Source organism: Haemaphysalis longicornis, unplaced genomic scaffold (assembly GCF_048455015.1).
Source record: "Haemaphysalis longicornis isolate Haplotype H1 unplaced genomic scaffold, Haemaphysalis longicornis Haplotype H1 scaffold_8, whole genome shotgun sequence".
Taxonomy (NCBI): domain Eukaryota; kingdom Metazoa; phylum Arthropoda; class Arachnida; order Ixodida; family Ixodidae; genus Haemaphysalis; species Haemaphysalis longicornis.
Genome location: NW_027526445.1, coordinates 35,846,394 through 35,859,041, shown reverse-complemented (window position 1 = coordinate 35,859,041; position 12,648 = coordinate 35,846,394). Strand labels below are relative to the sequence as shown.

At 44.3% G+C, this 12,648-nt stretch overlaps 1 protein-coding gene across 2 annotated transcripts in view; it reads left to right on the top strand.

Annotated features, from left to right (window-relative positions):
- The window catches only part of LOC144149448 (uncharacterized), an 89,443-nt gene that overhangs the window by 55,662 nt on the left and 21,133 nt on the right, over nt 1–12,648 (top strand). For both annotated transcript variants that reach the window (XM_077681015.1, XM_077681016.1), the window contains exons 4-5: nt 6,191–6,795; nt 7,020–7,057. In XM_077681015.1, coding sequence (XP_077537141.1) covers nt 6,191–6,795; nt 7,020–7,057 — 643 coding nt within the window. The remainder of the gene's footprint in view (nt 1–6,190; nt 6,796–7,019; nt 7,058–12,648) is intronic.

The following is a 12,648-nucleotide window of genomic DNA, read 5'->3' as shown; positions in this document are numbered from 1 at the left end:
GAAGACCGTTGCAGAGATCAAGTTACAACTTTCTTCTGAATGACTAAGTAATGATCAAGAGCAAGAAATATCGCATACTTTCTAAACGGCTACGGGTAATTTTGAAGCAACAAATTTAGGCTTTGTAGGTCTCGACTGCGAAATAACAAAGAATAATCACCACACTATTTTGAGAATTCGGGCACTGGTCACCAGTTACAATTTTCTGGTTTCAAGCTTACAGTTGATTGCAGTAATTTACACATGTTTACAGCTGACTTGTAGTTCAGAAGTAGGTCCTAAGGCCGAAGCCGCATGCCGAAACTTCTATTGAAAATACAACAAAAATTTGAAAGACATTGCGAAAGAAATACATTTGCATACCCATAGAGCTAAGCATATGTATTTACAGGGAATCATAAACCGCGCAAAGCCACAGATACCACAACAATAGGCGGCAGATTTCAAGAATAACGGAACTGTAAACACAATACAAGCATAAAAACGAAGCAACATGGTACACCAAAAAGGAAGTTTAGACTTCAAGCAGGTAGTAATTAAGTAAAGCTCTAACCTTGTAGACGGATATTTTCTCATACAGGTAGGTAAGGAATTCAATATTAATAAAGCACAAAATTGTTTTGGATGTTCCCCGTATTAGGGTTAATTATGGGGAGCAAAAGATTGTCTTTGCTAGAAAAACGCGTAGCATTCGAAATAGAAAGAAAGCGAACCTGTAAAATTCTACAAGAAGTTTATAAGGACGAGTTTTGAAAAAAAACTGAATCTCAAGACTTCCGCGATAAATTTGAGGCCCCGAAATTTTCTGTTTGTAGAAGGAATCCTTGAGGTAGGTAAAAAAATTCCTAACGCGTGGAAACAGCTATGTGAAAGAAGGAACGAAAGCAGATATGATCAAAGATGGCCATTCAGGCTTCGCGGAACCTAAAACGCAATGTGTACATACAGACATACATGCAATCACTTGGAGGAGCCTTTATGTGTATCCCGCCGAAAATGCGAAGGAAAATGGAGGCCTGGTTTATTTTTCCGAGCTATTCGAGAAATACATTTGATACAAGATTTCTAGTTCTGTATCATAAGAAAAGGACACATCCGAGAGGAAACTGTCCGAGATCCAAGGAAAAAATATTTACCAGGGTGAAGTATAAATATGTCAATCTTTTTGGGAACCTAAAAGCAAAGCAAATGTACTGGGTATGCTTGTTTACTCCCGACGACTATCTACTATAAATACAACTCTTGATCCACTAAGGTAAATGCAACAATGTTAGATAGTTATCCCCTGGTCGATAAAGTTGAATGTTACCATTTCCACGGAGGTGTTAACTCGTGCCCCCTGGTTCGTGGCTGAAGTTATCACAGTGGTTTGTGTACACACTATAGGCAGTCAACTGGTCACTGTTTCTTCTAAAATTAAAACTTTCTTGTTAATAATTTGACGCAATCATTTAGGTCGATTCTTATGGGGCATAAAAATTGCGATTTGCGACGGTGGTGCTCGGAGGAACCTATAGGCATACAGTCCTCCTTGATAAAAGATCCCACCCTAGAGCCACATATGCAGCAGTTAAATAAAAAATGGTAAGGCCAAGCAAGTGACCGCCTTCTCTGATCTAGAAGACAACGCAGACATGAATGTCACTGGTGTCTTCACCATATGTCATTGACGTTCCTCCTGCGTGTGACTATATACTCAGAATGTGAAGAAACAGGATGTTAAGCACTTGATATGTTTTATATTGAACAAAAGTACAACATGTTCCCAACTGTGTACCTCGAAAAAGTAAACAGAAGAGAGAACTTTCTGGCATTATTAAGCTTTTATTGTAGACGACTGCTTTGGTCTTTAACTATTTTCTGAATAGCAAAACACACCCGCCGCGGTGGCTCAGTGGCTAAGGAGTTGCGCTGCTGAGCACGAGGTCGCGGGTTCGATTCCCGGCCGCGGCGGCCGCTTTTCTGATGGAGGTGAAAAGCAAAAACGCCCGTGTGTACGAGATTTCGGCGCATGTTAGAGATCCCCAGGTGGTTAAAATTAATCCGGAGCCCTCCACTACGGCGCGCCTCATCGCCTGCGTTGCGTCGGCGCGTTAAACCCCCACAATGAATCAATCAACGAATAGCAAAACACAGCACAGGTTGCCTAACTTGTGAGTTTTTTAGCACTAAAAGCTGTCAAACTGAGGGTTTTTTTTGCGAATCATACCGTAACCAAGTTAAGGAAAGCATTTCTGGTTCCTCACTACATCTTTGTTGCTCAATGAAGCTGAACACGTACCGTTTTAAGATGGAATCTTCATGATGTCTGGATATTTGGGTGTGTAATGGCTAAGTTTTATTTAATCGAACCATCTGGTGTGTCAGCGCAGAGGCAAGTTAGTGCCTCCAAAAAAACGCCTAACACAGACTCACAGTGAGACGTTTGCTCGATCGTCAGTTAGATTTACAAATTTACTCTTTTTAATGTGCTTGGCTCCCATCCAAACATGCGGGCTCTGATTGTTACGTAGACTACCAAAGTAAAATACTTCGGATGAGTTATTTTTAAAAAGAGCTATTTTTTTGTTGTTATGCGGAATATTTTTGTCCTTAAGATCAGAATTCGGGCGCTATGCACAGTAAAACAAATGTTACTGATACCTGTACGAGTGTTAATTACGAAACCTCCACTGCAGCAGAAAAAGCCGGAGTTCGTTTAAATTTCCGTAGCTTATATTAGAAAGCTGGAACGCTCCTTTATTTCTTTCGGAACTTGTGCTTGTCCCAGAGCACAGTGAAATTGAATGCAGAAAGTCTGTGTCACGCTTGTCTTCCTTCTGCTACGTAGACTGCACAATTTGACACATGAATGTTCGATGGCCTAAGAAAGGCACAAAGCAACCTAAAAGGACTCTAGTGATGCCGAAGGAAAGCCTCTATAATCGCCACTAGGTGGCATGGCCCAAGAAATACAGTGATGATATCCAAAGTACACTTAGAAGGGCCAGAACAAAGTGTCAATGTATTTCGAGAGGGGAGCATGACTGTCTCCTTGATCTTTGTGTATTATGGGAAATAGCGCAATTTAAACAGCGAGTACGTAAAAGCAACAGACACAAACATTGTTGAAAAGGAACACAGATTTTGTTTCATAAGGAAAACAAAACAGGGCAATATAAAATGTAAGCTCTGACAAAAAAACACGTGGTCAGAGTATGTCAAACATCTCTCAGAAACGATCAGCAAGGAAGTAAAGTTTTTTATCCAATAACGCAAACAATTGCAAGATAACTTCTAAGCAGGTAAATTTAAAACGCATGAGTCTCTCCTTTGTTTTACCTGCAAGGCCGAACGGATGACGGAGTCGTACGTACTCACGTTGCTGGCAGTCACAAGGAACATTTCCGCATTTAACCAGATTTTTCATTGCAGGTGTGGTTATTGTGCAGGGAGTAATTCAAACGCGTTTTCGACTGCCTGGCGAACCTTTATCCCAAGGGCAATGGTAGCAAGTAATGTGGCAAAGCATTCGCTAAATTACTTAGGGCAAATAAAACGTTGCTTAGTCATTCTTGGAAGGCTGCGTCATGTTTAATACTTCTACAGCAGAGTTATGCGCTTTGGCGTCTTGGGGTTTGGCGTTTGTATGGACAGTACATATTTTGAGGAGTTTATTTACCACGCAGGAAATTCAACCTCCTCAAAGGCGATTACGAGTTTGTTTTTCTTTCTCAACTCACTGCATCTATGACGAACGACAAGCACATATTTTTATTAGAGGGCATATTTGGCACACCTGTGAAAGTGCGCTACAAATTTCTTCCAGTTATTTTTCGGAGAACTGCGGCTTTGTTGAAAGGTTAGTGTTAAAGCGAATATTTAGTGTTCTTACTAATGCTGTCTGTAACGCGAAAACGCCGGCCGAAGCAAACGAAAGAAATGCTTTTTTTCGCCGATATCGAACCCGGGTGCCTCTTCATATAAAGCCGGCACCTATCCGATTGCTGCATTCTGAAATGGTTGAAATGGTTTGTAAAACTTAGTCGACAATCAAAGAATCCGTCACCAGAAAGCTTCGTGTACAACCATCATCGTTGTTAGGCGGAGGGGTGCATATTACTTCTTATTGGCTGTGATGCGAGACGTTGTGTCAGTTGTTTAGAACGGCAGCGACGCTTCATTAATTCGAGAAAATATCCCAGATACTATGCAGGCAACACTGCTCCTGATGTGTATGTTTTCCTACGGATTCTCATTATGAAACACACGACACAAATGGTACTCCTGTTTAAGAAGCAATCACGGTTCAAGGATGAGTCCGCAGAGTTTATAAGACTGAAAGTTAATTCTACGTGAATGAAAGTCGGTGTTAATGCACTCGCGTTGCCGTATAACGTGCCTGTCACATGAAGCCTGCTTCTTGACACGCACCCCAAGTATAACACGATTGTTTTTTTTTGTGTAGAGATAGAAAACAGCAATGTCTGGTCTCAGGCCGCGTACTAACACTCATGTCTGCCCAATGAAAGGAAGTTATGTTGATTGTAGGCGCCGGAATGAATCACTTCACGGGTTTGTTAGTAATTGATACAGGACGAATTTCTAGGCAATAAAATCCGGATTTCAGGCCACGCAAAGCACTTTTTAAAGTTTCAACTTCGAAAATACAGGCACCAATAATTTTACAATGATCGAAACAATTTCCAAATTGAGACGTTGGTGACCTGCGTCTGTGATAGGAATAGCAAAATTCTTAGGGGAAATGATGGCACAAGCACTCCAACGATTAAATGTAGCCATTCGGTTGTACCATAACACTGTTAAGGTATTCCATTGATTTATTTCAAAAAGCGCATGCTCACATTCATATCCTATGGTCACTGTCCGTTGCTCGAGTGTCGCATATTGGGAAACATGCATGAAAAAACAATATTGCGCGCTTGGGGTACTGCATAAAAAAACGCTATATTTTTGTGTTCACTGAATTACGACGCAAAAGAAGCTGTGAAATGAATGAAGTCAAGACAGGCGACGATTTCTCAAGTATTGAATACATTCTTATCTGAGTAGTGCTACGTAAAACTCAAGAACTTTTCCTATGTGTAATGATGCCCAAAATTAACAATAAATACATCCCAACACTGGAAAATACACTTACAATCACCTGAAGAGCGTTTTTCAAAAGGTTTTTACCAGCCGAACAAATGTTTGACCGAATGCTCGTTTCAGAGCCCATTGGCCGTGTGAATTGTAAGGCGCAAGGAAACGAAGTTCCGGACTGATGTTTGTGTGTCGGTTCTTAATTATGCCAGGGATCTGCTAACAAGGGCGTTTTCGATTCGTAACTAGACCACTTAAAATATAGTTGGATTTGAGTATGCTTCAAGAAACGACGATGCGACTGCTCATGTTTCAAGAAATCTCTTTCGAAAGCACGACGAATGTCATCTACCAATCGCCGTAAAAGTTGTGGAAACAATAGGAAACGAACAACATCCGCAGAATTTTTATCTAAATTTATGCTTCTTAGCACAGAGACTGAGCGCCCCATGCTACTGGAGCTGGCAGTTGATTCCGAGGGTTGGTTCAACTGGAGGGATAGGTTCAACGCAATGTAGTTCCGAACAATAAATGCTGCCGGGTAACGTAAATAACAATCTCAAACTGCCCCCGAAAACGAAAGTTGGGGCTAAATACTGTTCAAACGAGTGGCGAAATTAAAAATAGTTCCTAAAAATAGGCATTCATTGGCACTATAAAAAACCACATAAAAGCCATTCTTAACCTTTAATTCTTGCTCATGAGTCACAATGACACGACAGGAACAAAGCGAAAGGAATTGGCGATTGCCTAAAATCCAGTCTCTAATAATTTATTCAAAGCAGCTCTAATTAAAAGCTCTACAGCGATTTAAAAAGTTCAGTATGTTTCTGGAAAAACTGGTAAACTCCTAAAAATTGAAATATGGACTCTTTGGAAGGACCAAATGTTGTAATAATAAAACTAGAACACGTTTTTTTCTTGTGTGCCCAGGCATGATTTTGCTCGTGTTGTTGGGTATCATTTTTTGTTAGGTGTGATTTATTTAAAAGATTGTTTTACCAGCGCTATAAACCGTAACAACAAACCAGCAATTACAATAAAAGGACCCAGAGTCTGCGTTCAAGTGAGATTTACAGTAATGCACGTTATTTTTTGTCCCACATAGGTTCCTCTACACGGGGCGTATTAGGTTTGTGAATGTCTTGGAAGCCGCCTACACAAGAACTGCGACCCACATCTTCGAACTGGATAATCTAAAAAGAGTGTGCACATTGTACATCCACTATAATTTGACCAGCGCCACCGTATGCTCTCTCCTCGACTACATGTTTCTTATGAATGAACAGGATGTGGACGTCATGGCCCTCTTCATCCTGAAGCACGAAGGCCTCGACGTCCTACGCTCTGGTGGGTTTGCAGTAGCTGGAAGGAAAACGGTCAAGGAAGTCCTGAAGTACGTCGGCAACGTACAGGAAGCCGTGGTGGCGCAAGAAGTGTACAAGTGGGTACAGAGAGAGTCTAGACCATCAACTGAGAGTGGCGCCTTAACATATGACATCCTCTCCGAGGTTCGCTTCCTTTGTTTGACCGCCGAAGAATTTGTCGAAGGACCTGGAACATGGACAGTTCTTGACTCTAAAGAAAAGTGTGAGATCCTCAGCAATATTGTTGAGTTGGACTCGGTTCGCTTACCAGCGTGGGTCAACAAAAACACCAAAGCCCGGGACGACGTTCTACAAAACCCAGAACGGCCAAAACTTGAAGATTCAGGTAAATCAACACCGGGGGGACGTTGATAAGGGCAAAATCAGCAACAGCAAATCAGCCGTTTGAATTGATGCGTTCCTGGTAAGCTGCCAATACGCTGCTTCTAGTAATCTGTGTCACAATTTCTGCTTTTTTGCATTACAGTAGTTCAAAGCTGTAAGCGTAGGCCTAAAAATACTTTTTGAACAGGAAATGCGCATGAAATATATGATGTATTTCTTTTATAGGAAACGAAAACGCCAAGTTTGAGCAGGAATTGCGAGAGGTAAGAATCTATTTTCACCGCCTTCAGTTAAGAAAGGGAGATATAATGGCTCAGTTATGAGGAAACTGTGTGGCGCTTTAACCTAACCTCTTTGATTTTATCATCGTAAACACAAAGAGCATCACCCCATGCACCCTGTCCTTTTCTTTACAGTTCCCACAGTGAAACAGCTGTTGGGTAATTATATCCATAAGTGTTAAAGAAAAAACAAATAATAATGAGCCCCACCATATGAACCCGCCAGCCCCTTAGAGAAAGCTCTGGTGGTTTTTTACTGCGAAGCTGTTTAGCAAATCGCGATTGTTGTGTCCGCAGTCAAATATACCAAGACACTGCCAAGCGCGTGCACGTGAGCGTGCTCACGTGAGCGCGGGCTCGCGGCATCCGCCCGGCAGCTAGGAACACAAAGAAAATGGCGAGCGTGCCTCGCGGCGACCATGCTGTCCTCGCGGCGACTGCTGAGCATAACCGGCTCACATTTATCAAGACGAGCAGGCACACTTACGGAGATTGGCAAAGATTGGCCAAAAAAATTAAAAACTCAACTGTTCATAGTGATCGTGACAAGAATAGGTGGGAACGAGAAACACACCGCATAGCGCCCAACCATACAAGGTAAGCTCCAGTAACTACCACTTAAAAAAATGAAGGAAGCGCACACTTATAGCAACAATAATGGAGTAAACGCCGTTGCGGCAGTGAAGAAGAAAATCGGCTACAATCGTGGACCTAACCGCCGCGATTGTTGTGAATGCTGGGTACAAGTTCGCTACCTTCAGATATTACGCGGTATCGTGAGCTAGCTTGCATTGTTTCTATTAGGAATCTCTCAAAAGTGTTAACGCTACTATTCGGCACTTCTCTTTAGCCATTTCTCCAGAAGACGCAAGCGTAACCGTGTAATTAATAAAGCAGAAAACCAATTGGTGCCTTTATGCCTAGCTACGGTCAAATTGAATGTAACGCAACTTAATTATACAGCCAACTACAATGAACACTTCGACATTATCACACAGATAAATTATGTATGTTAGTGTAGCTGCTAATAGAGGCCTGAACGCACTTGTAATTCGTAAGAAAGAACCAGACAGAACCTCTAGAATGCGTGTGTGTGATTCTGCAAGTCGTAGGTTCGGATCCCACCTGGCGGGAATTTTTTCTTCACTTTCTTTCTTTCTTCCAAAAATTCTTTATGTCTTTCAATGACCTATCGCATACTCCCCTTTGCTGCCCTTGGCATTCTTGACTGCCAATCCTTATTTCTATAATATTTCAACGAGCCCCTCATTTCCCATTCTGATTGGCTGCGTCCATAGCGAGAGTCTCTGTTCTGGCAGTATTGGTGCCATGGGTAGCTTAAGAGGGTTCAACGCTGGTGGAGCACTCTCAACATGTCGTAAACGCTCGATTCACGACCTCGGGGTAAAAAAGAAGCTCCCCTTCACCCCGAGTATACGCAGTGGCGCTGGCTACCACCCTTAAGCGCAAACAAAAAAATCCCTTAACATAAATACCCGAGAAAATGCAGGAGAAATACAGTCATGACGGTAGCATAGTGGTAATCTTACCAGATGCATATTCTGCAGGTCGTGGGTTCGAATCCCAACCAGCGGGAATTTTCTCTCCACTGTCTTTCTTTCTTCCAAAAATTGCTTATCTGTGTAACTGACCTACCGCATCCTCCATTTCGCGGTCCTTTGCATTCTTGACTGCCAATCCTTATTTATGTATTATTTCAACTAGCCCATCATTTCCCATTCTGATTCGCTACATGCAAAGTGAGGGACTCTATTCTGGCAGTCTTGGTGCCATAGATAGCTTGAGAAAGTTTAACGCCTGTGAACCACTCTCGACGTGCCGTAGATGCTCGAGTCAGGTCCCGGGGAAACAGAGTGTCACCTTCACCCCGATAGTCCGAGTGGTGCTGGCTACCATGCTTAAGCGCAGACAAAAAAATCCCTTAACATAAATACCCCAGAAAGTGGAGGGGAAAATCGCCCCGCCGGTAGCGTAGCGGTTATCGCACCAGACCGGTATTCAAAAGGTCGTGGGTTCGGATCCCGCCTGGCGGGCATTTTTTCTCCACTTTCTTTCTTTCTAAAATATTTATTCATTTTCAATGGCCTACCACATCCACCTCATTGCTTTCCCAGTTTTTCTTGACTGCCAACTGTTATTTCTATATATATATATATATATATATATATATATATATATATATATATATATATATAATCGAAAGGCGTGGGTTCAGTCCCCACTCTGGGCGCGTGTTTTTCTTTCTTTCTTTCTTACGTAATAATTAAAAAATAATAATGTGACGTCACTAACAGTAAAAAAAGGTCTACCATTCCATTATGCCATCTTTGGCGTTGTAGACTGCCGGCATTTCTTTCTGTATTTCCTAACGAGCCCCTCATGTCCAAACCCTATTATCGTGCGAAAGCTTAGCGAGGGCCTCGGTTCTGGCAGCCTTGATGCCAAGGTAGCATAAGAGGGTTCCCCGTCAGTTACCCGCTTATGACAGGCTGTAGACGTTCGCGTCACGCCCCGGGGGTTGAAAAGAAGGTCCCCTTCTCCCCGTGTAGTCTAAGTGGCGCTGGCTACCACCCTCAAGCGTCGGATACAGATGTAGTAAAATATAAATACCCCAGAAAGTGAAGGCGAATACAGTCGCCCAGATAGCCGAGTTCGTAAGGCATTCGAGATCTCATCGAAAGGCGTGGGTTCGGTCCCCACTCTGGGCGCGTGTTTTTCTTTCTTTCTTGCTTACGTAATAATTAAAAAATAATAACGTGACGTCACTAACAGTAAAAAAAGGTCTAACCATTCCCCTATGCAATCTCTGGCGTTGTAGACTGCCAGCATTTCTTTCTGTATTTCCTAACGAGCCCCTCATGTCCAAACCCTATATATATATATATATATATATATATATATATATATATATATATATGTATATATAGCTTGTGTGTTCCATAGTTTCAGTATTCATAGCCGCTTTGGTACGCGTGTCGCGGCAGAGGAGGACAAACATTTTATTGAGCCTTTAAAGGCCTCTTAGGGGGGCGTGGTGACCGGCGCACCGGTGACAGAAGTGCTTGAGGGTAGTGCATTGTGGCCCTCTTCGCGGAGCCATAACACCCACGCTCACCTTAACATCCTGCCACTCGGGCTCCAATATCGCCCAGCAATTAACCACTCAGACAGGAAATGTTTTTGCACAGTACATGAGTGGAGACTCAAATGCCAAGAGCCAGAAAATTTTTGACTCCATAAATGCGCCATTTTCCTGTAGTATTGCCCGAAAACGTGCTACCTCTAAAATTTGAAGGCCCAAAAGTGCGTGGTTGCATCGTAAACGAAGATAAAAAATGCTATTCTAAAACCGAAACTGGAAAAAAAAAGGCGGCCATTACGGCCCGCCGGAAGTGACGTTGCACTCAGGAATCGAGTGGGCGCAGCCGGCCGATTCTCCCACGGCTGCCTACGAGAGTACAGCGCGCATGCCATGTGTTTGGCATCGCCTGTTTTTTGGAACACTTAAAACATGCACAAAAAGTGGTTTGTAATTTTTGCAAACAATATTGCTTCGCAGGGAGCTGCTAAGGCGCGCCTATAACCGTCCGGTAAAACGAAAACACAAGCGTCGCGATGCCTCTTGGCGGAGCTGCGATCGAGGAAACACGTACACAAACGGCAGTTTTTAGCGCCAGATGGGCACCGGCACAGCGAATGTGCCCTGTGGCGATTGTACCATCCTGTGGATGTGAGAGAAAAAAAGATACCGTTCAAGGCAAGCATCGAAACATGCCGGCTGGCGTGTAAAGTTGGGTTATAGCGCATATACCACCGAAGTTCATATTGATTGATTGATTGTAGGGTTTAACGCGCCGACGCAACGCAGGCGATGTGGCGCGCCGTTGTGGAGGGCTCCGGATTAATTTTGACCACCTGAAGGGGACCTTTAACGTGCGCCGAAATCTCGTACACACGGGCGTTTTTGCTTTTTGCCTCCATCAGAAAAGCGGCCGCCGCGGCGGGAATCGAACCCGCGACTTCGTGCTCAGCAGCTCAACGCCTCAGCCACTGAGCCACCACGGCGGGTGAAGTTCATATCCAGAATTTTGTTTTTTTTTTTTGTTTACACGGGCAGTTTTGTTCCTGTTAGCAGGGTTCCCTCGCCAAGTCTTTATATAATGATGCGATGCAGCGCCGAAAGCACTGCAGGCTTTTCCCGAGACTCAATGCTGCAAAATGTGCCAGCGCCCCCCCCCCCCCCTAACTTACATATTTTTTTTACCGGTGAGCGAAATGTCGCACGCAGGGGTTAGTTCTTATAATTTTTAGGACGAAGCTGTTTGAACTGAACGATTCCGAGGAGTGCGCCGCATGCTGTATTTTTTCGCGTTCCGGCCGGCGCGATAACAGTGACAACACAGTATCGCCTCGCGTCGGCCGTACTCACGTCACTCGCGCTCTCGGAGAGCCGACCGGCCGCAATCGTGCAGTGGGCCGCCCCACTAATCTCCACTTAGTTGCTGGATAGCGCTTCGCCGCTGCCGCGGCCGGGTGCGCGCACGGCCTCCGGAAGTTCAACGGCCCCACCCGGAAGTCGGGCATCTGCTACGCTTCTCAACCGCTGATGAGCGTCCCGTTTGGAGCATTTTGGCATTTTGTTCTCACTTTATTGCATTTGGCTATACACAACGCGTTCATATCGCAACTTATTCTATACCGAAACACTCGATGTTAATATGAATCAGAAATTATTGCGAATGACTGCGAAAATGTCACTCGGGTCTTGGTTTGAGGGGACACGACGCAGCTCGAACGGGAGTTATGCTAGAAATTTATGCTAGGGATTTATGCTAGAAAGAAAACAACGTGGACACGGCGTCGGGCTGTAGCCGAGTTCGTGTGCCCGTTTTGTCAAAACAGTTGTCAGAAAAGTGGTCACTGCAGAGCCTGCTGCCTGAGGATGGAGCCCATTATTCCCTTCTTATACCCTAGTTACACCGAAACAGTTAACCATGGTTAAGCGAACCGCGGTTAGACAAAACCGCAGTTTGCTGCGTTACCCGAAAGACGAAACTGTGGTTGTGTCGCTAACCATGGTTTATGCAAACTGAGCTTGGCCACCTCGGTTTGGTCACTCTAACCGCAGTTTCCGCAGCCCCAGTGCTCAAAATCGCACAAGTAAGTTCGGACGCAAGTGGCGGCGCATCAGCAGAGGCGAAAATAAAATCACCTGGCGTTCGAAAGAGACGAAGGTTGTCAAATAGCGGGCGCCCCATAGCTGTCCCCAAGACGCGCTTGCGTTCTGTGCATCGCTCTCGCAATCAGCGCGACTGCCAGTCAGCAGCGGCTCGTTTCCCGACCCGCCCGATCAACTACGACAAAAGCCGTGCTAAATTTGTAAACTCCGCGAGTCGTCCGCCAAAAATGGATATAGCAGGCCATCCTGAAGCGTTTTCAGCACTCAGAAACGATCGGCGCGCGTCGGCCGTGCCTGCAAACACGCCGGCGGGCCCGCCCGCATGGCACTGCTAGCGGCCCGAACCGGCCCAGACCACTAGAGCAACAGCTTA